The following is a 24,719-nucleotide window of genomic DNA, read 5'->3' as shown; positions in this document are numbered from 1 at the left end:
ATCCTTCTTTTGACTTCCTTGGGCAAACTCCGTCAGTAAATGACAATTTAGTAATGTCGTTCCTACAACTGAATTTGACTGATAATAATAGAAAAAAAATAATAATAAATGATTATCTTGAGACTGAATCTGGAATAATTCACAACATTTGGTAGCGTCGGAATTTTAGTTTTTTTGTTTTATTGTATTTATTTCATGGCTAGCGCGTTTTCCAGTGTATGTGTTGCCCTGTACACAGTCGGTGCTATTTCCAAATAGTACATAAACATAGAAAGAGTATTCGGAAGGAACTGGGTCAAATTAAAACAAATAATAAAAGCCATGCTTATGTTTGTTTATTGCTGGCCATGACAATTTAGCAAATTTTATTTCTTTCATAATCGTTTTTAAATACATGTAAATTGCTGTACATTAAAACCCAGAGCAATGAACGGGAGTTGCAACACGTTGTTGGATAAAGAGGAACATGTTTTGAAGCTGGGAGAGAGTTTTGAAAAGCGTCCCAAATCGTCTTTTCACACCATCCGATGTAAGTTTAAAAAAAAAAAAATGGTAGCACCATGTACTAAGTGTTATGTGTTGTATGATTTTGTGTAGCTGTTCCGTGTTTTGTCTATGTCCTGAGCGCCTGTGCATGTGAGCGAGTGCACCTGTGAGAGAGCGTGATCTAATCGTGACCCCAGTGTGCTTGTTAATGTTGTCAGTTGTGTTTGTCCAATAACGTGTGTTGTTATGTCTAAAGGCTACGTGTTTGTGCTGGGTATTGCTGTATAAAGGGGCAGCTTGCACACAGCTGTGGGATGTGTTGTTGTGTGTTGACCCTTGCTGAATAAAGTCTGCTTAGCGAACGAGATCGTGCTGAGGTCGACTGGCTCCTTATTTTCACTCAAAGTTACTATATATATATATATATATATATATATATACACACACATATATATTGTGTCTCGCAGTACCGCTAAGTGGGACTTTTTGTGTGCTGCATTGAACTTGCGGGGGGACAGGGACTATTACTTCTCTTGTAAATAGTGTATTTCTGTGTGTGGTTATCCTGTCTACGCCGTGTATGTGTGTCACCCTGGGGCCCTTTAAGAGTGTTGACGAATGGGAAAGAGCACAGCTGTGGGTGTGGCACCAGGAAAAGATGCTGCGCTCAGAGAGGGAGTGGGAGGAGTTTACCCTGGCAGTCGTCGAGTTGCTGCATATAGAGTCCACAGCCGCCGCCAGGGAGAGAGTATCCCGATCCACCAGAAAAAGGCTGCCCCGTGCCTCCTGAGAGAGGCTACCCCACGCCTCCTGAGAGAGGCTACCCAGCATCGCCGGAGCCCCCGAGAGAGAGTGCTGTGTCGCCAGAGTCCCAGAGAGAGAGAGTCCAGCGGCGCCGCCTGAGAGAGAGTACCCCACGCCGTGGCTGCAGCACTCAGCCCTTGCCAAACAACAGCCAGGTGCTGAGGTTGTTGTTAGGGCTGTATGAGCTACCCTCTGCCTCACTGTGTGGAGAGGGGCAGCGGTCCAAGGAAGCCAGGACCCAGGAGGGACTGCTGTCCAGGACTGGCACGGGGGTCTGGGATTGGTGGCCGCCGTGAAAGTGGTCCCCAACCTCTACAGTAGACGACGCATTGCATCACCCTCAAATCAGCTCCACACTACTGGGGGCTTACCAAGCCTGCAGACCACCACCAGACGCCCGGTAAGACCACACCGCTTGCCCCTCCACTAGCAGACCGAAGCAGGTTCTTCCCGGGCTGGGAAGTTTTTCAGCAGGGGGCAGTGTAGCGTCGGGTTTTGCAGTACCGCCAAGTGGGACTTTTTGTGTGCTGCATTGAACTCGCAGGGGGACCGGGACTATTACTTCTCTTGTAAATAGTGTATTTCTGTGTGTGCTGTCCGGTCTTCCCTGCCGTTTGTGTGTGTCACCCTACGTGAGTCTGTGAGTGGAAGCGTGTCATGTCTAGGCAGTGCTGGAATGCTGCCTAGGATGTCACGTGCACAGTGCAGCTGTATGAGAGAGGGGTCTGTGTTGGCTGCACTGTGATTTGTGTTCGGTTTTAGATCATATTATAGTTTCCATAAGTTTACATATAATAGAAGTCAGTCTTATTGGTCTGTAGTTACCTGGTTCGGTTTTGTCTCCCTTTTTGTGGATCGGTATTACGTTTGCTATTTTCCAGTCTGTCGGTACAACCCCTGTGTCAAGAGACTGTTGCATGATCTTGGTTAGCGGTTTGTAAATAACTTCTTTCATTTCTTTGAGTACTATTGGGAGGATCTCATCTGGCCCAGGGGATTTGTTTATTTTAAGAGCTCCTAGTCCCTTTAACACTTCTGCCTGTGTTATGCTAAAGTTATTTAAAACTGGATAGGAACAGGTCATGTGGGGCATGTTGTCCATATCCTCCTTTGTAAAAACCTGTGAAAAGTAATCATTTAATATATTTGCTATTTTTTTTCTTCGTCTATGATTTTGCCATTTGTATCTCTTAGACATTTAACCTCCTCTTTGAATGTTCTCTTGCTGTTATAATATTGGAAAAACATTTTGGAATTGGTTTTAGCGCCCTTAGCAATGTTCATTTCTATCTCTGTCTTGGCCTTTCTAACTTCCTTCTTGACTTGTGTTTGCAGTTCCAAGTACTCTTTCTGTGTACTTTTGTTTTTGGTCCATTTTAAACGCTCTGAAAAGTGCCTTTTTTCGCTGAATATTTTTTAAAATTGATCTATTAAACCATTTTGGCAATTTTGTTTTAGATTTAGATTTGTCTGCTTTTGGGATGTAATTGTTTTGCGCTTCTAGTACTACATTTTTAAAAAAGCCATCCTTTTTCTGTGGATGTTTTCTCTATTTTACTCCAATCTACTTCTGTTAGTCTCTGTTTCATACCTTCATAGTTTGCTTTTCTAAAATTGTAAACCTTAGCTTTAGTCATTACTTTTGGGGTTTTAAAAAAATACTTAAAATGAGACCATGTTGTGGTCTGTTTACCAATGGCTCTCTGACCTCTGTGTTACTTATTCTGTCTTCGTTATTTGAAAAGACTAAATCAAGGCATGCCTCCCCTCTAGTCGGTGCCTTGACAAATTGCGTTAGGAAGCAGTCATTTGTCATTTCCACCATTTCAATTTCATCCGTCGTGCTCCCCACCGGGTTCTCCCATTTTATATGGGGGAAGTTGAAATCCCCCATTAGTATGGCTTCTCCTTTTTTACACGCATTTCTAATGTCATTGTATAACAGATTATTTTGCTTGGCGTCTGAATTTGGCGGTCTATAGCATGCTCCTATTATTATGCCCTTTGAATTCTTGTCCATTATTCTGACCCATATTGATTCGGCATTGTTTTCTTTGTCCAGATTTAACACCTGGGCTTCAAGACTATTTCTTATGTATAGCGCTACCCCTCCGCCTCTTCTGTCCTGCCTGTCTTTCCTATACAGTGTGTACCCACTAATATTATATTCGTCTCCATCACTCTGACAACCAAGTTTCTGTAACACCTATCACATCGTAGTTACTTGTTAGTGCAGTAGCTTCAAGTTATAACATTTTGTTTCTGAGACTTCTAGCATTAAGATAAATACATTTAATAGTTGTCTTACCTGAGTTGTTGCCCTTGTTTAAGGTACTTGAGCAAGGTACTTTACCTAGATTGCTCCAGTAAAAACCCAACTGTATAAATGGGTAATTGTATGTAAAAATAATGTGTAAAAAAGAATGTAATTGTATGTAAAAATAATGTGATATCTTGTAACAATTGTAAGTCACCCTGGATAAGGGCGTCTGCTAATAAATAAATAAATAAATAATAATAATAATAATAATAATAATAATAATAACTGAGCTTTATCCTTCTTCCTGCTGTTCCAGTTCAATAAAAATAGTGTTTTTTACTGCTTTGAACTACTACCTGTTTTTCTTCATTTATTCTCGCTGCGGACCAGATACGCCTCTGCTACAATATATATATATAATTGTGCACATGCAGAGATTGTCTTTTCAATTAGAGAATGGAGAAATCTGTTATTAACTCTGAAGGGCAAAGATAAACGCATTTTAAATGGATAGTAATCATGCAATGGATATATAGGAATATCTGTGACATTATTAATAATAAGATATTCAGATATTATTATGAATTATAATATATATATATATATATATATATATATATATATATATATATATATATACAGGGCTGTAGCCAGCCATGAACAATCACAGTGGCACTTGCCCATGACCCCCCAATGGAATATGAACTTTGTGAATAGAGCCGCCTTCACAGTATTAATGATTTGAAATATCTGCTGTAACAATCATTAGTGTACATTTGAACATACTCTGTAGTTGGCTTATCTCTCCAAGGGAAAACATAAGAAAGGAGAAAACAAATTGTTAAAGAACATATTTTATTTAATGTAAATTTATAATCCCGACAAGTACAGTAAATCATCATTCCCTGATACTGAAAATCTGTTATCTGTTTTTTCCGATTCTGATTCCCGATTGCTAGGTTCTAAGTTCCACTTGGTGTTCAGTTCATAGTGAATAGAAAGTTTGAAGGAGGAAGAAAGCTGGTATGCCTGCAGCTAAAACTACCAGTGATGTAAACAAACTGGATAGCCAACAGTGTATTGTTTCTGATTAAGAGTGCACTGAAGACTACATTGTGGAATATGTCTTGGCCAGTAAACGTTTATCCATCAATCGTATTTGACTTATTTTTCTTTTTCTTCAGATGATTTTAAACCAGCATCTATTGACACGTCATGTGAAGGGGAACTTCAAGTGGGCAAAGGGGATGAAGTGACAATCACATTACCCCACATTCCGGTAAGAGGGTCATTTTACTGTAAAAATGTATGGATAACACTACTGTTCTTCTGCCTCTTTGTTATTGCATGATAGGATTTTAGAGAATATCTGAGTATAAATGGTTGTAGCTGTGGACTAAGCATTTTAGAAACAAAAACAAAAAATACTAATTCATTTTTAATTAATTTTTTCAAATTTTCTCCCAATTTGGAATGTCCAATTATTATTCAACCTGGCTTACTGCTGCAATCCCCGAAATAGCTCGAGAGAGAGATGAAGATGAGCACTCGCTTCCTCCGAAACGAGTGCTGTCAGCCGTCCGTTTTTTTGCAGCCATATCCAGAACTTGCAGCGTCAGAGGACCACGCGGTTCTGAATTGTGTACAGGGGTCGCTGGTGTGCGGTGAGCCAAGGACTCCCTAGCCAACCTAACCCCTACCCCATCCGGGCAGCGCTTGGCTAATTGTGCACCGCCCCCTGGGAACTCCCATCCACGGTTGGCAGTGGCATAGCTTGGATTCGAACTGGCGATCTCCAAGCTATAAATAAATTAATTTGATGGAATTGCTGCAGGAGGCTTGAATAAGGGCCCTTAGTAGGGTATAATTGTCCAAAACGGGAGCTGCTGTTCTAGGATTACTTTGCAGTTTATTTTTTAAAATAATTTTGAATTGAATTTTTAATTTTAGGGCTCTACACCACCTATGACTGTGTTCAAAGGTAACAAAAGACCCTATCAAAAAGACTGTGTGCTTATCATTAACCACGACACTGGAGAGTTTGTGTTGGAGAAACTCAGCAGCAGTATACAAGTAAAGAAAACCAGGTAAGAATCCTTTGCAGTGTTTATTTGATGCTTATTTGCTTACATATTTTAACACACTGTACTGTAAAACAATATGAAACAGGGCTGCAATGAAGGGTACATTTTGACCTTCGAAGGTTCGGAACACATTACCGAAGGTACTAATTTGCATAATTTACTGGTGACGTCACCATAGCCACTTGATTGAAAATCCTATTATTTTACAGGTAATCCATATAAATGGTATAAAACATGTAGTTTAAAAATACATTATATAGAACAGTAAGGAAGCAGAAGGAAGAGAGAGCGAGAGACATGCTTTTCAATCACAATAGATTGTAAGGCTATGAATAATTTTTCCCTGGACCCCCTTGGAGTGTATTTCAGGCTTTCCAATTTTAGAAAATGTAGAAGATTCCTAACCCAGTGTGTACGTGAGAGGGCAGGCAGCTTGCTTCCAAACCATTACAGTCAGGCTCCTCGCCAACAAGGTGGCAAAGGCCAGGGTGTCAGATTGTGACTTTGTTAAGTGTCACTGGGTACAACTCCAAAGAGAGCTGTTAGTGGGGAAGGATCAATGGGTACTTGTTGCGGAATAAAATTAGGATTTTGCGGACATTTCGCGGACCTGTTAAACATTAAATAAACCTAAGTAGACAGTATTTCAGGACAATATAAAGCCTAAAATAATGGTACTTGCTTCCTTACTAAAACAGAGTGCTGTCATTTGTTAAAGGCAAGCATGCAGCATCCCCCAGCAGTTGACTTGCCCATACATTGAGAATGCACGTTCTGCATCCACTAAATTGGTTGGAAGTTAAGGCAAAGCTTTGCCAAGTTATACAGATGTGGAAATCGATTAGAAACAGCCCAAAAACTCGGTTACACAAGGGCATCTGGCATACTTTAATAAAGGCAATGTATGCAGCACGTTCGTTGTCATATTATTTGTCCCATCCAATAATTTATTTTATTAGTACCGAGTCAAAATATAGAGAACGTGGCTATTCGGGTCTAAAATTCCAACTGCGTTTAAAAAGCAAGCAGCAGGTTGAAGCGAGGTGGCTGTGCTGGATTGTTTTAGTACTGATTTAACTTGCAGACAGGAATACTTTGTCTGGGCTGACTTTCCAGTTTGGTTTCTGAAAGCTGTTTATTTTACGTTCTGTTCAGCAGCCTCTGCAGTAGCCTTTTGTTTTCTGTGTGATTCTGAAGCTAAATAGCGATTGATCGTATTTTCTCCAAAGACACATTAAGATATGCAAAACAATTACCTCAGTCTGCATGTACAGTTTCTTTGGGAAATATCTTGAAATGATCATCAGCCGAAATATACTTTGCATTTTTTGTTGTCCATTTCTACTATTTTACCTCCAATGCTGAAAACTAGATTTTAGCAACCTAAAGCAAAACAATGCAGGTCCAACTTTGTCCCACTCCCTACTGCACAGTACAGATCACATAAAAGCAGTAAAGACGCACTGATAGGCTGATTAAAACTTTTGAATAGTAAAAAAGAATGTTAACCGCGTTGTGTAAATATTATTTGTGGACGTTTTTTGTTTGTTTGTTTTTTGCTTAAGTGCAATGCACACAGGACGGCGAAGGAATAAAAAAGGGCTATCTGCAGAATGAAGATACGTAGTTTGCGTCGCTTGCGGTATGCAGTAGTTTATTCAAACAAGGTTTCTTTTTTTTCTTTTTTTACCTCTCCATACTTGTTTGCATGCATTGGCCCCTAAGAGGTGAATTTCGCGGTGACCCCTCAATTTCACGATTTCCGCGAAATCGCGATTTAGGTAGATCCCTATGTATGAGTGAGGCAGGTTCTCTTTCGCACCTGTCAGACAGGGTTCACACCCGGGTAGAATGTAGCCAATCTGACTTTTGACAGATGTAACCGGTGTACGATTTGAACTGTATTAGCCCATGTTGGGCACAAATTGATGAGGCATGTATTCTACCAAGAATGGATTCCCACACTTCATCTGGGAGCTCAAGGCCTATATCCTGCTGCCATGCATTTTTTATTGATGATAGGGTCGGGCAATGCAAAGACACAATAATGACATACATTTTTTATATGATTCCTCTACAGCCGGGATTAAAATTAAGCAAAGGGTCAACATGGGATTCAGGGGGGAGGTGTGGACAAATGGAGGTCTCATGCAAAGTCACTGATTTGAAGGTAACAAAAAAAATGAGTTTGCGGTAAATTACATTTTTGACAGAGTTGATCAAATGAAGCAAAGGTACCTTCAATGTGTAGGTCTTTGAGACAACGAGCTCCATTACGATACCAGATGTTAAAGGCCTTATCTTCAAGGGAGGGTGGAAATAAATGATTGGCTTTGGTTGGTGCAGACATTGAATGTGATGGCAGACTGAAGCACCTTTGAAATTGAATCCAGGTTCGAAGACAGTGAATAACTAGTGGGTTGGTGCTGTACTGAGAAGGGGAAGGGAGGAACACAATAGAGCAGACACAGATGATGCTTTACAAGAGGCTTCTTCTAAATATAACAATTCTGGCTGTTCATGCTGGAACTGTAACCAATAAAATATATTACAGATCTTGGCTGCCCAATGGTAAAGCTGGAAGTTAGGAAGACACAGACCTCTGCTTGGCCTCAATCTCTGAAGATAATCTCTCTGGATTCTAGGGCTTTTTGCATTAGTAAATGAGGAAATAATGTGATCTAAAGTAATAATAATTAAAAAAAAGCTTTAGAAATAAAGACTGGTATACACTGAAAAAGGTAAAGAAATTTGGGAAGTATATTCATTTTATTATTATTTATTTCTTGGCAGATGCCCTTATCCAGAGCAACTTACAATTGTTTCAAGATATCACATTATTTTTACATACAATTACATTATTTTTTACATACGGTTACCCATTTATACAGTTGGGTTTTTACTCGAGCAATCTAGGTAAAGTACCTTGCTCAAGGGTACAGCACACAGTGTCCCCCACCTGGGATTGAACCCATGACCTTCCGGTCAAGAGTTCGGAGCTCTAACCACTACTCCACACTGCTGCCACATCTGTTTTGATAGAGTTGACCTGACCCATCAGTGAGAGAGGCAGCATGGACCAGTGTATCAAGTTTAGTACGCTCTAACAGAGAAATAAAGTTTGTCTTAAAGAGTTTTTTTAAAGGATTGTTTGACTGAAATACCCAAATAGGTCAAGCTTTCACAGGCTATTTTGAATGTAAAGTTGATAAAGGACATATGAACTGCTGTGGGATTAACTGGAAACAGTTCACTTTTGTGTAAGTTTAGTTTATAGCCTGAACATTTTCCGAACTGTTTTAGAGTGGAGAGGACGTGAGGGAGGGAGGATGTAGGGTCAGGAAACCTTTTGTTCCCGCCCCGCTTGAACCCTCAACTGAATATCACGGTTGCTATGGAGAGAGATAGAGAGGAGTTCAATTGCAAGAGCAAAAAGAAGCGGAGAGTGTAGGCAACCCTGCCTGGTGCCCTGATCAAGTGTAAAATGTTTTGAGAGAATATTATTAGTCCATACAGAAGCCAGTGGAGAGGAGTATAATAGTTTAACCCATTAAATAAAATTTGGACCAAAACCAAACCTGTGGAGTGTAGCAAAAAGGTAGTCCCACTCAAAACAGTCAAAAGCCTTCTCTGTATCAAGAGAGACTAAGACCTCTGGTAGTGGAGAAGGGGAAGATGTGCAAATAATATTGAAAAGCCTACAGAGGTTAGAAAAATGAGTGCCTTCCCTGTATAAACTCTGTCTGATCAGATGAGATTGACTCAAGGTGAGGGCCTTGGCAAGGATCTTGATATCCATGTTTAGGAGGGAAATGGGACGATATGAGCCACAGTCCAGGGGTTCTTTGTTCTTTTGTAATATAAGTGTATATGCTTCATGTATTATTTATTTCTTAGCAGACACCCTTACCCAGGGAGACTTACAGTTGTATACAAAATAGTGTGTTGGAAGCAAAGTTGCACATGTGGAGACAGTTTGGAATTCATTTTTTTAAAGACCTCTATGGGGAACTGTGGCAAAGTGGTACATGCAGGTGCAGGGGTAATGCAGTGAAGTAATGTAACACAGAGAGTTATAATCCAGTTTGAAACAGTTTTTAATTGTATCCGGGTCTGGTGACCAAATAATAATCTCCGGCAATACACAAAAATGTGTAGTGGACGGAGTAAATAACAACAGGGTTACAGTCCCAAATAATAAACACGAATATCCGTCCCACAATATACTAACACGGTCACCAGTCCTGGGTGCGCGCAGTAGTGCTCGTGGTGGGTGATAGTTTATTTCGTGACAGTGGGAAGTGCTGTTCCGGCTTTGTGCTGGCCCAAGGCGACAGCTCCGGAATCGTGTTAGCTGTCTGGTGATTCACAAACAAGACAATTACTAACAGACAGAGCAAACAAACAAAAAATACTCACGATACTAGTCACAATCCTTTTGGGGTCTCTCACCATCCTTCTAGGTTTAAAAACCACAAACCAAGTGAAGGAGTAGATTGCGATTCTCCGTCCCCTTTTATGCTATCACGCATGACCCCTTGGTAAACGAGTGCAGCTGTCTCTACTATCTGCAGCTGCTATGTCGTTTCCCTTCCGGGTCAATACGTTCCTGCAACGGAGTCTCGCCTTCTTCCAGACTGACCGACTTCCCGGCCCGGGGAAAGAACTGTCAGGCCAGCCCGTCCAAAGAACTCTACTTTCACTGCTTAGCGCCCTCACAGGTCAGGAGGGAGATTTACAACCAAATCTCATTGTATTTCTGTCACAAGAACCCATCTGGGTCGGGTGACTTACCGCTGTGCATTGAACTAATTGCTAGAGTTATTTCTGCTAATGTTAGAGGCTGCTCTTGGCGGGCCTTGGAATCTGGATCTACAGTGGGGTTGATTTTCAAAGAAGGAATTTATAAGGAGGGGGTCAGCAGAAGACCGATTAGGGTTGTCAAAAATACCGATACTTTGATACTACCGCAATACCAAATTTCAAAAACGGTTCTGAGCTAAATTAATTATGCATTCGGTAATACCGAAAAACAGAAAGTATCGGAGCACTCTGTACTTGTATAATGAAAATTGCGTGTTTGCGTCCTTCATGTAAAAGACAGAGTTGATTACTAAAAAAAAAAAAAAAAAAGCTTCCCTTTATGTCCGCGCAGGGACACCATACACTCCAGGTGGAAACAACGACAACAAGACAGCCAGGATTCAGGAATAAAAGGTTAAGATGGAAGGCAAACAAGCTCAGCAGCCCGCGCTCTTAGAAAAAGAGAACAGCAAAGTGCTGTTTGGAAGTATTTCACTTATGAAGCGAATGAGCAGGGCAAAGCGGTATATCATAGGCGCATATGGCTGTCACTCTTGGAAAGGGGCGGACTGTGGCTTTCTAATTATACCAAATATCGGCATCTACGTCAGTGAGAATCTGACTGACTGCTTCACGCTGTGTGAGAGAGTACTGGATGGAGCAGACGCACTGGATGGAGCAGACGCGCAGGATAGCAAAGAAAATATTGCGAAACAAAATAAAACAAAACAAGATTGCGTTTCCCTTGTTTTTGATCATTTTCTTTACTTTTATTATTTTTTTGCATTTCTTGCATTTTCTATAGTTTGTTATAAATGGCTGTAACTTTTGTTCTGGTGTTCCAATTTTAATTCTTTCATTTTAGACATGTTCCCAAGACCTTGAAGTTCTACTCAGAGCACTGAAAAAAATATTTATTGACAACAAATGTTCTTTTTTTCTAAAAAGCATATTTTATTTATTTTCATCATGCCATGCATTAGTTTTGTGTTTATTATTATTATTATTATTATTATTATTATTATTATTATTAATTTCTTAGCAGACACCCTTATCCAGGGCGACTTACAATTGTTCCAAGAGATCACATTATTTTTACATACAATTACCCATTTATACAGTTGGGTTTTTACTGGAGCAATCTAGGTAAAGTACCTTGCTCAAGGGTACAGCAGCAATGTCCCCCACCTGGGATTGAACCCACGACCCTCCGGTCCAGAGCTCAACCACTACTCCACACTGCTGCCCTACGTTTCTGTACTAAATTTAGTGGGTATCAAATCAAACAATGGATTTTTTTTTATTTTCTGAACCCAGTTTGTGCCGATTTATTCCACATGTGGTACTCACCTGAAACCCCTGTAGTCACAGTTATACGCACAAATATAATAACAGTAAAAACTTTTTTGAGAACTTTTCTTCATCAATAATGTACAGAGCACTCACCTGAATCACTTAATAACAATCTCAAATTCATCCACTTTGTAGTTTTACTTCATCCTCTTTATTTCGCTACCAAAAACAAGCAGAACTATTAAAGGGCCAGTCAATCAGTCATACACAAAAAAAATTCTTAAGTGATAATATGCAAATTACATTTACTGCACCTGCACCGTTTGACCTAGAATCAAGATTGTTTACCTTTATTAAAGGAATGTTCTCTTATTTTGTGTGTTAAAATTTTTTCTTTTTTTTTTGCCGTAGTATCGAAGAGGATATCGAGTATCATGAAACTGATCTGGTATCATATCGAAGTTCAAAATGCTGGTATCGTGACAACCCTAATGTGTATAGAGAGGAATAACATGTTTTAAAGTAGTCATTGATTCCCAGCTGATCTACTGTGCAGGCTTCTGTTTTGGTGTTAGCTTGCTGGCTTTGTGTCCAAATTCATACACTGCATGACGAGATTTAACCAATAGCTGTTCAGCCTGTCTTGAAGAGAGAAGGTCAAATTCACTTTGTAACAATAGACACTGTTTATAAAGATGGAGCTGGCATATTGCTGGTCTATTTGTATAATTTGGTCAGTTAGTCCAGTCATTTTCTTATTGCAATGTTTATTGGATTGAGCAGAGTAAGATATTATTTGGCCTCTCAGATATGCTTTGAGTGTTTCCCATATGGTGGCTGGAGGCATGCTGTTTTTAACCATACACATTCCAACCCCTTTCGTGAAAGCACACGTTTTACTAGTTAAAAAGCAGAACTACGTGAGGTAGTGAGAATGTGTTACAAAACAGCAACGGTCATTGAAATGTCTATATAAATCAGCAATGTATATTGAAGACAAGAAAGGAGTGTGTAAGAATGTGTATTGCACCATTGTATTTTAAAGTATTGCAATTCTAAGCCCGTTCTGTCACAATTCAATTTAATTTTGTCTAATCTTGTCCTTTCTACTTGACAACTGTAAATTGACATTAGTATTATTGTCAGGGATGAATTGTTGTGCACCCATTTCATACCTGAACATTAGGTAAATCCTAGAACACTTTGCTGCCAATTTAGACAGCTCTTCCTTCTTTGTTTTTAAACGTTTTTGAGTTGGCATGGTAGCCTACTCACAGACGGAAAAATCACACAGTGACACTGCCAGTGAACATGTGTGATTGAAAATATCTGGAAGCGGGGTCATATTGAGCTCCGTCTAACATAACAGCGTCCCTCCCTCTGTTTGACCGTCATTAACCAATGATACAGTACATTTTTCTCGTGGCTTAGTGCTGGGAGGTGCACAGTGAAAAGAATGGCAACAATAATACATTATGATAATACGTCATTTTCTCGCAGGATGAGAGTAGACAGAATTAAATTTAATTGTGACAGAATGGGGCAGGTGACACTGAGCAAGTTTGTGAATGGGTTGTAGATCAGATGTGCTGGTGCTGAGGGACACCGGCAGCAATGACGGGTGGGCTTACAGGCAACTTTTTATAAAATTTGAGAGGCATTGTGCAAGCAGCTTGGGCACTACTGCAATTGCCGCCGGTGCCATCGGTTATTTTGCGCCCTGCAATAGGGAACAAAAAGCTCCAAACTTCAGAGATTTTATATGTACCAAGGAGCAGTCTCCTTTTTTTAAACCATCTTGCTAGTTTCTTCATTTCCAACATATCGTTTTGTCTATTTTTGTGTCTTTTTTAGAGCTGAAGGCAGCAGTAAAATTCAGACCCGGATAGAACAGCAGTCAGTCCGGGCAACGCAACCTCCATCACAGTTCAGAGCCCCGACGAAGCCTGGTGCAGGAGCAAAAACATCCCCCTCCAAGGACAACCCCTCACCTGAACCACAGTTAGATGACATTAAGAGAGGTGCGTTCTTTGTGTATTTTTTTTTTCAAACATCTATATTATTGTATGTAAAACAAAAAAGTTATCAAACATATTAAAAATGTAGTTTTCTAACTACTACTAATTTTTAAACACATGTTTTAGGTGGTCCCACAGTACCGTTGTCTTTCTTAATGTTTTTTTGTTCTTTCTGGAGAGTTTATGTGGGGGGGAAAAAAATTCACAACCCCAAAATAAAATAAAAAATCAACACTGATCTTTTACTTGACATTTTATTCATGTTAACCTAGTGTTATGAGAGGTTAAAAATGATGTACATGTGTTGACCTCTGCTCAGAGCTGCGTGCTGAGGTGGAGATCATTGAACAAATGAGCAGCAGCGGCAGCAGCAGCAGTTCATCAGACTCGGGGAGCTCCTCGGGCAGCGAGGACGACAGCTCTAGCAGTGAAGAGGAAGAGGAGGCCCACCCCTCCCCAACACAACACCAGCAGTACAGCAGCCGAGACCCCGCCTCCAATGGCACCAACCAACCACAGGGCAGCAACCAGCTCATGAGCACTCTAAGTAAGTACTGTATGAGGAAGCCAGACTGGTGTAATGCACTCCCTAAACTACTGGACACTGGAGTCCTGTATTGCATGACATAAAATAGTGTATTCATTGAAAGAATAAGTAGCTTCAAATAACTTTTATATTTTTTAGTTTGCAATCAAGTGAAGTGGTTCTTGCAATTACTCAAATACAGTTTTTCTTTTTTGTTAAGGTAGTTTCATCTGAGTTCAGGGGCTGTTCTTCAGTTGCATAGGCCAAAGCCAAAGTGTCTTTATTTAAGTAAGAGCCAGCCCCATCTAGATGACAGATACTTCGGCTCAGGTTTCGATTTGAATTGTTGGCAATGCTGCCCACAAGACTGGAGTTTGCTGCATACTGAGTAAAGGCCTTTGCCCAGTGGGTCCGTTCTGTCGTTTATCATCTGGCATCTGAAAAAGTCGTGTGTCAATCCATTGCACACTAGATGCGTTAATATCGTACTTCAGAGTGCTGATGTGCAGTGGAGGCTTTGTAGTAAATATACCTAGTTTCAGTATTTTAATAAAACATAAATACAATTGTGTTGTTAATTCTTACATAACTTTGAACACAAAAAATTGTTAAATGTAGTATAAACTTAATGATCAGCAAACACTGATCATAAACCACTTTATTCTTTAGTGCATGAAGGGCCTCATGCACTAAACAGCGGTAATCAGTTTACCACGCAGTAAGCCTGTTACTGTGTGCTTTGTACACCTGCTATATTCACTAACCAACGGCAAATGACTTTGCACATGAAATGAATCGCGTGGAAAAACATTTACATACAATTAATAATGGTAGTCCATAGAAATGTATTCACATTTTCTCCCCTAATACCGTAAGGGAGGGACTTGATATAAAAACCGTATTTACTTAAAGGTGCTAACTTTCCTAAGTGTCTCAGCGCATGTTAAGTTTACCGCTTATTGAAACCAGGCGGTGTCTGTATAAATCACAATATAAATAGAGCAGACCACAAGTAGTGCTGTCTGAGAAACATGATAAATGCGTATATTTGCTTTCAGGTACTGTATTACATTTTTTCCAGGATAAATGATTGCCCGTGTTCCAAGAACACTACAAATAAAATGTCAAATATAGGCTACATAGGATGCATTACGTTGGTTTGTGGATTAAGGGCAATATTTTAACATATGGTGTTGTAATACTGTACATAATGATATGATTCTGAAAATGTAACTTGCCAAAAGATGACTGCACATGAACTGTATTACATAATCATTTCCTTTATTCCGATTCCAAAGGTGTTGCTTTCTTAATGCAAGATGTAGGAATAGACAGTGCTGTATAAAATCCCATGATGTACTGTATTTTTTCCATTATGACGTTGTACTGCAGAAACTTCCAAGAGACAGTTGTGCTCTTTTAACACATGAATTACACTGAATTATTTTGGCCATGAAAATGTTAGCATTTTTGTGATGGAAAAGATATCAGTGAGTACTGCACACATTGTGAGTAGCCTGTGCAGCACGTCGAAATCGCCGGATAAGCAGCTGGAAGGTTAAAGTTTCTTAAAAGAAAAAAAAAAGAAATAAACCGCACACTTGCAATCCATTTAAAAGAAACACATTTATATTTAGCCAACATTTTGGTACTGGAGTACCTTCAAAATAAACCAGAGGGGGATAAAGGTGAACAAACAAATATTTGTTTTCATCTAATTATTTTCTGTTTCTCCTCTTTGACCGTCTCAAAGCAAGACATTCCCGGTGATACGCAGAATTCTGTATCCTGCATGATTTCATGCCTGTGCAGATGCAGATTTTCAAAGCTGGATGTGGATGTGTGTTATTCCAGTGCCCGAGTCCCACTATGTTCTCAAGCACTGCCATTGAGTTCTACTGCAGTTTGCAACAAATATTGAAAACAAGACCAAACTAATTCTGTAGCAAAATAAAACAGCACATTTAACACCACTGATTTTCTACAGTACGCTCAGCCTCCTGCTTTGCTCAATACATGAAACCCTAGATTAAAAGTAACCTTATAAAACTGTGTTTTTCTTTTAAAACACATTTAAATTTTATTACATGTAAATATTGTTCAGAAACATCAAGCGTTCACGTATAGCGATCTTGATCTATGCAGACGTCAAATCTAAGGGGATACAGCATTCTAAAGGGGATACAGAAATCTGCGTAACACCGGGTCGCCTCCCCTCATCCTACGGAGACCCACTGAAGATGTAGCTGGTGCCGGCTGCTGCCTCCTTGGTTGCTGTCATTCTGACAAAGTTAGAACCTGTCCTTTGGAGTGCCCATATACTAAAATAAAGAGGATGTAACACGTGCAGCATTTCACGTGCTATGATGACTGGCAAATGAATCATTTAGCTCACCTTATTCATGCATGTTATTATATTAGTTAATAGAGCGGTCACACCTTCCTTTTTCTCTTACCACGCAGTATTTTTCGGGTAATTTACCACCGTTTAGTGCATGAGAAATTCCATCTCTTTCATGTACTGCCCCTCTTTTCTCACTGTTAAGCCCTGACCGCTCTTGCCTGGTCAAGCTTCTTTCTCTGATATGTGTCTCGCAGGTTAGGCCATTGTTTTTTTTTTATCCCAAAGTCTTTGTAATCTTTGTTAGATTTATCATAAAGTAATTTTTGTTTGGCGACACACACAATTCGGTTTTCCATTTTGTTCAGGAAACTGCAAGAAACCACGTGCCTTCCCAGTCCTTTTTCACTGGTCAATGTAATTTTTAATGCACGTCAAATCGAACTTGTTTCGATTCCAAAATTGACGCATCACCGTCATTCGACAAGTACGGCCTCAGTGTGCAAGGTGCAATAGGGAATGTGCATAATTGTTTTTTTCTTCTGCGTTAAAATGGGATGCATGATCGGATCCAGTGTGCTCTGTGAAAGCTTGATTGTGATTGTAAATCATACATACTAATGTCAGCCGCAGTTATCTATGATGAAGTGAAAGCAAAAAGATGTACTTTGAGAATTTTATTTAAAGGCTGTTTTTTTAAACATTTTCTAAGGTTATAAAAACCTGTGGATATGTGGATGAGCCTGTATTTTCTTTGCATTTTCACATGTATTGTATGTAAGGGGGGTGTTGGTCATGGTCATTATTCTGAGCGCTCTAATGTTTTAAATTGTACACACAACAGAATATCTTTTGTAGTTTTTCCTTAGAACTTTAACAGACACATTTTGCTTTTCAGATATTTGTAATAGTAAATACCATTACACAAAGGAATCAAATGCATAGTAAAGCATTGGCATAAACATATTCTTGAGTGATATTCAGTGGGTTCTGTGGAAAACTTCCCCCTTGACATGGCAAATCTGCGGCACCCCGAAGCATGGCACAGTATTCCACAGTTATCATGCAGTGCAGCTTGAAGTGTAAAACCAGTACTTTCTATTTCCAGTGTGGTGCGCCAGAGAGCTTTTAGGAATTGAATGGGCTGTATGCCATCTTTCCTTAACATGATGATTTCTGCTTAGGATTTGTTTAATTGTCCTCTCTCTCTCTTGGGTACTGTAGGCTAGTGTATTTTTAAAATTAATTTGTTGATCGACAATGAGACTACTAAAGCAAAAAATAATCTATTAAATAAACTTTCCGCATCATATATTAAATGCTATTTTAATTGAAATGTTCAGGTTTTTTTTTGGTTTTTTTCCTTTTATATATTCTAGGAACAGGACTGGATATAAGTTTAATAAAAAAAAAAATAATAAATAACCCTGTACAGTATTTCAGTTTAAATAGCTTTTAATATGGGCAGGGGAAAGTTTTTTTTAATACGGTTTGTTAGTAATCTTACTTGAGTTTTTAATAATCATACATGACGTCATGGAAGTTAGAATCGGGCATCAGGGATATATAAACTGCAGAATTGGGAATAGAAGTCAAAATAGTAATTTTCAGTACTGGGGAATGGGAATCCTAGCAAAAATTACTACATGCATATGCTAAGGCTAAGGTTTTGGGTCATTGAGTAATTTACTCTCCAATTTAGACACTATGTAAGTAAAATGTATTTTAGGTGAGTAAAATGCAACATTACATTCAATAAATATCATACGTAATTCATATTTTTGTAATGTTAAAACACCCAGTACGCATCTTATCTGGAGTGCTGTCCATAGGTGTAATTTACACAGGGAACATTTTAGCCGAATCAATTGTTGTTCGTTATGTTAAAACTTCTGTCGGATGCTCCCCCCCCCCCCCCCCTATTTTTTCCTGTGCTTGCTCTGGCCCCAGAGTAGCCACTGACTTAGCCTCTATGGTTCATAGGGCAGCAGCGTGGAGTAGTGGTTAGGGCTCTGGACATTTGACCGGAGGGTCGTGGGTTCAATCCCAGGTGGGGGACACTGCTGCTGTACCCTTGAGCAAGGTACTTTACCTAGATTGCTCCAGTAAAAACCCAACTGAATAAAAGAGTAATTGTATGTAAAAAATAATGTAATTGTATGTAAAAATAATGTGATATCTTGTAACAATTGTAAGTCGCCCTGGATAAGGGTGTCTGCTAAGAAATAAATAATAATAATAATAATAATAATAATAATAATAATAATAATAATATCACAACTTTCATTTGGGATGTAGCGCACTGCATTTATCCATCTCTTCAGCAAAAGCAGTGTTTAACTTCTTGATGTACTGTAGGCTTTGGGATATTCAAGTTGTTACCGTAATTGTACAATACAATGACTAAATCAATGTAAGCGTTTGGTATTCACGAACTTCAGCATGTGACACCCCTCACTGGTCCACACTGTATTTCAGTAGTAATCTGTGACAAACCAGTTTCTAGTTAGATAACGCCCTCTAGCGTGCAGAAGATGCAGGACAGGTTAACTAAACTGCTATTGCATTGGTCTTCAGTTTTATCATATTTCGTCATTTTTATAGCTGGTTTTGGCTACCACTGTATATACTATAAAGTTATGAAAAATGTAATTTAGTAAATCACTTTCACATAACGATACTCACGTACAGTAAAAATCTCCCAGTACACCCCAGTATTGAAAATCACTGTGCTGAGCTTCTAGAAACTCATCTACCCCGATTTCTAATTTCCATGTGGTTTTTCGAGTACTTTATTTTTACTCTTGTTATCAAAACATTCTATAAGATGAAGGTGTTGAAACATCTTTGTATGAACCATTTTCAACGAACGCAGTAGTCTGTGTAGTATTAATATTTACTAAACCTTGAAAAAAAAATGCATTCAACTGTGAATAGGTTAGACCTCTATTAGTGAATGGGGCACAACATGTGGTAATTGCTGATTCAACAGGTTCAAACCTTAAGACATCTCCACTTGAAACAAGTACATGGCTTCTGAACCAATAAAGTATGATTAGAGAATGTTATTATTTTTTTATATATATATATATATATATATATATATATATATATATATATATATATATATATATACTTTTATATTTTTAGAAGTGCAGATCAATTTAAAGTATTGTTGTGCTTCTAACTCGATGGAATTAACTAATTTTTCATTGTAAATGGCTAAAAAAAATACTTTGGGTTTCTTTCAATGCATTTTATTTATTGACAAGTGATTTAAGAGCTGTACAACATGGGAGGAAAATACATGTACACGTTCGTTCACTCAACAGAAAGTAGATACAGTACTATAGGTATCAATGAAGATACAACAAAGTGCGCTATTAAAAAGTAAGTGGCAGGGTTCCGAAAAATATCGTTTTCACGTCCTCACGTGTTGCTACAGCAACGTGTTTTTTTGTTGGTTTTTTTTTTAATCGCTCTTCCTGCAGTGATTTAGGGGACATATATCAAACCCCAGTACACTAGAGCAGACATTTTGAAAAGAGCTTTGAAATAGACTTTAAAGTTATAAGTGTAAAAAGTTGTCAGGACGTTAACAATGAAAAGATAAAACAGGTATGTTATTTAAACAGTTGTTGTAACATGTGCGGACGTATAACGCTATATTTTTTTCGGAACCTGGCTACTTACTCTTTTTCATTTTCAAAGTTACATGTTTTAAACATATGTCCCCGGGTCCCATCTTTTACTTCAGCACACATTCCAGAAGGTGCTCCTGAATTCCGCACAGTAAGTAGTAGAACCCTTTGAAGGTGGCCGATGTATCTGTTCCATTCATCAGTCGTCAGGTGCTCGTGACAAAAGGTTGAAAGGCAGCCACCAATTGATCTTTTGTTTTACACATTTTGACTGACAGCAAGGCTAGTAATGTATAGATTAGGCTGTATTGTTTCAAATTCTTAGAGTTAAAATGTATTTAAAAAACACGTTCTCGTATTAAATCTTATTTAAAAATACATAAACGATAATTATTATTTTTTTACTTAGTCATATTTTTTAATAAAATGAGCAGCAAACAACGAATTAATAATACACTGCATATTATTAATAGTAGTAGTGTAGTATACTATACTAACTTTCAAATATACTAACTTTTATATGTTTTTTAATGTAGGACTGTTTCAAGTGAGAAGTTCAGAAAAACGAGAACGAGATATACTGGATGCATAGTTAGACAGGTAGTTGTGTACAAATACAAAGATGGATGAAACCAGAGCATGAAATTTGAACTTGGAACACTGTTTAGGGTACTTTATAACAAACCTCCCAACCTCACATCTGGCACAAGCTTAGCTATTTAAGGTAAGCCTTTGTGGTAATAATAATAATAAAATAAAAATGTTATACTGTAGTAGGCTTACGTGTTCTTATATGCTACAACATAGCGCTGACCTTACGATAGGCATTATAACAATGTAACTGTAGGCTACAGTATAGTATTCATATAATAAATATTCATTTTGTTTAATCAAACCTTGCAAAAATACCAATTTTCCAGTCACAGTTTAATTCTTACCCACGCAGCATTATTACACAAAAATAAAAATAAAAAACACAGCATTTATTGAATTTTTTTTTTTTTTTTTTTTTACTCTGTAACCTGACAGGGAAAATATGTGTCTGGTTATGGTCATATAAATTCTGTTTTCTAGCCAAAGTAAGACTAAACCTGATGTTGCTTTTATGTTACATTTAGGTTTTATGTAATTGTCACCATTTCTTTCTCCCATCAGTGTATAAACACAGTCGCTGTTTAAAACGTGATACAGTGCCACATGATTTGAAACACCATGTGGTGTACAGACAGGGTGTTTAAGTTCTAAAGAAAAATGCCAGCTGGCTGTTCTTTGAGGGTTTTTTTCACAAATGTATCCATGACAAATGACTGGTAACCTGCAGCGCAATGCAGTATGAGGAACGGTGTCTATCGTAGTACTGGGGAAGTTTTCCACAGAATCCACTGTGCATAACCTATTCAACTGAACTGAGGTTTTTTTTTTTTTAAGCTAAAAACATTAACCAACCACAACCCCCTTACTGTTTTATTACAGAGGCTTGACTTTTCCTATTTCTTTTTAAGGAAATGACTTACAGCTGAGTGAATCTGGAAGCGACAGTGATGACTGATTCTGGGATCCCTGGAGTGAATTGTTTGGGCAGTGCTGTTGATTTTGTATGTTTACAAAGATATATAGAACTTATGAAAATTACATTTTATTAACTGTTTGATGTAGTTTAACATTGCAAAAGCTGCCATTCAAGATGTTTTAGATTTAATTTTTATCACAAATATTGAATTCTTCTCACACATGAACAAAATGTAAATTTTATCCAGGATATAAGATGTTATACTGAGTACCACATATACATTATATATTTTATCAGCCTTTATTATATACGCTAAGAAAAAATGTACCTGTTAATAAGAAGGTAACAAATATTTTTAGGGGCCTGGCACTGACCCTAACTCACAGTTATCATGACTGTCTTTTTCATTGTACCCTTCCTGGGTATGTTGCAAATGGGTTTCATTTATACAATTGATAAAACACATTGAAGAGAAACCTTTAGGGACTATGATCTTTTTGCACTTATATCAGTATCAATATACAGTATATAGCTAATAAATAAAGCATAAACTATATATTCAGGGCGCTCCAGAAGTCCAGTTGGATATAGCATCTATTAAATCTGATTGCATAAAGCACTCTCTTCATTTTAAATGAATGCAGTTCATCATAGCAGTGAAGTGCTTCAACGGGAGTCACTCTGGTAATGCTGGGCAAAATAATGTGTAGAGTACCACCTGCACTTTAATAACTCAACGACATAGACTGTTCATAGGATAGCTGTCTTCAGAAACAGTATTAATATCAAGATAAATACATTCCACTGCAGTTCCCTCTTCCACTAGCCCTCTCTTGTTCCGTAGTTATCACCCAAAATCTGTGACTGGGATTTTAATACCACAAATTAAAGTGTTACCTATATGTATGTTGTGATTGACAGGCTTGAATCTTGAATTTGCTTAGTTTTTAATAATCAAATGCATACATAGTTTATGAAGTGAAAAGATCTAAACGATCCCTTGAATTTGTATTGTATCATATCTTTAGCATTATCACTTATCTTATAAACTATTAGCAATTTAGTAAAGATGTGTTATTTAGTTGATTAACCTTTTGAGAGTATTATTTTACTGTACATTGTGTTTTATTATGAATTGTATCAGCATTAAAACTTGCAAATCCATTGTTCTTTATATTTGTGAATTTTTGTATTACATTAAGTAACCTGTTGGCAATTATTGATATTTTTATTTGTAAAGTTTACACAAGTTTATTTTATATATTTAAATTTCTGTTTACATTCCACTTGTGTTTTGCGTTTATTTGAATCATTACTGAACTTCACAATTTAAAAAATAATTTGGTAAACAGGATGCTGTTGATATCAGTGGTGTTGCTTGTATGTACTTTTGAAATACAAATACATATACTGTGGCAAAACCCTCGGCTCGAGCTCATTTGCACCTTTTAAAATCACTGACCCAACAAAAGAACTGCAGGTTTAGCACTTTTGTGCCATTTTATTATTCACAAAAACAAAATAATAAAACAAAAACCTAACTTCCCTGGGAGTGCTAACTAAACTTCTTCACAACCCCTAAACTATCAACCGGACGGCTGAAAAAAAGCACAAAAACTTGTGGCTGAAAAAAATAAACACTCTGTAGTTAGGGTGGGTAAAGCAAGGCGCCTGGCGATTGCCTAAAACATGATTCATGCTTTTTTTTTTTTTTTCTTCAAATCCACTGTTTTACCTGAATTATAAATGCAATAAGGCCCTTTAGGGTGTCTGTATACTTTGACAGTGTGCACATTGCCATTGAAAATTACACCAGGGGGCGGAGTTGAGACAGCACTGAGTTATTTTTTTTTCCTTCCTGTCAGTGCAGACACACTGAGCTGAACAGAGGTGAGGAATCAAAAAAAATTCAACGATGTCTCGGCTTTCAGTAATTTGTTCAAGATCTGTGTGAGAGAAGGGTGGATAATATGCACAAGTGTCTTTTTGTGTTTTTCTTTAGCGTTTACAAACCGCTAAAAATACATTATTTGAAGTGACAAAGTCGGGGTGAGTGAGCATAGACCGATTTTTGGGGGTTTTTTTTGGTATTGTTTTTTATTTTGCTATTTTCCAGTTCATTTAATTGTTCTTCATCCAAATCGTCATGTCTGCTTACTACTTTGGGATTTTTTCCTGGCAATTGGTCACAGTTTCATAGTTACAGCTGTACATCTGTAAGTGAGTGTAAGCAAGATGGCTACCGATACTTAGTTTAAATTCTGCGAGGCAGCGCAGTGATTTAGAATGTGTGATAAGGTTCCAACTGTCCTAGGATGCTAGGATGCTGACGTGGCAGGGTATTGGCAGGGATGGGGTTAAATTCTCCTCCCTGCCCAGGTGTATTGCATCAGGTGGGAGCAATCAATCAATCAATTAACACCCAGCCACCTGACATAAAAGGAGGAAAGAGGATAGCTGAGGAAGCAAGGGTGTTTTTCTTTGTGTGCTGTTTTTTTGTTCATTTTGCAATCCAGTGAAGGCAAAGCTAAGCCTGGAAGCCTTATTTTTTGTAAGTTTTACTTTGTGTTTATTGTCTTGGTGTTTAAGAACCTTTTTGTTTGGCCCTTCTGCCTGTTTATTTTGTGTCTTATTTATTAAAAGTCTTTTGTTTCAACTGCAGTCTGTCTCTGGGCCTCATCTCTCACACACCTCCTGTCACACGCCCTTTCTAGTTCGGAGGGAGATTTACAGCATTGACCCTTACTCTCTATCACACACTTTCATCAATTTCCACAGGTTTCGTAGAACTCCAGAAGCACTCTTGTACACTTTTTACAGAACTCCATTAGGCCCTGGAGATGATGAAGCCCTTGCTTTTTTCACAGCTCGCTCTACTTCTTTCCACTTAGGTGCACGGTCCTCCATTTGGTATTCTGGTGGATTGATAGGTGGGATGCCTGAAGGAATTGAC

General features: G+C 38.3%; 1 protein-coding gene across 1 annotated transcript; it reads left to right on the top strand.

Annotated features, from left to right (window-relative positions):
• Positions 1 to 24,427, top strand: LOC117394185 (ELL-associated factor 1-like). Its single transcript, XM_033992250.3, has 6 exons — positions 1 to 529; positions 4,735 to 4,829; positions 5,501 to 5,637; positions 13,585 to 13,751; positions 14,068 to 14,295; positions 21,759 to 24,427. Exons 1-6 carry the CDS (start codon positions 427 to 429, stop codon positions 21,803 to 21,805), a joined length of 777 nt encoding a protein of 258 aa, XP_033848141.2. The 5' UTR covers positions 1 to 426; the 3' UTR covers positions 21,806 to 24,427.
• Positions 24,428 to 24,719: the final 292 nt, after the last annotated feature.

Source organism: Acipenser ruthenus, chromosome 3, assembly GCF_902713425.1.
Source record: "Acipenser ruthenus chromosome 3, fAciRut3.2 maternal haplotype, whole genome shotgun sequence".
Classification (NCBI taxonomy): Eukaryota; Metazoa; Chordata; class Actinopteri; order Acipenseriformes; family Acipenseridae; genus Acipenser; species Acipenser ruthenus.
Note: the sequence above shows the minus strand (reverse complement) of the source record. Positions and strands in the feature narration are given on the sequence as shown.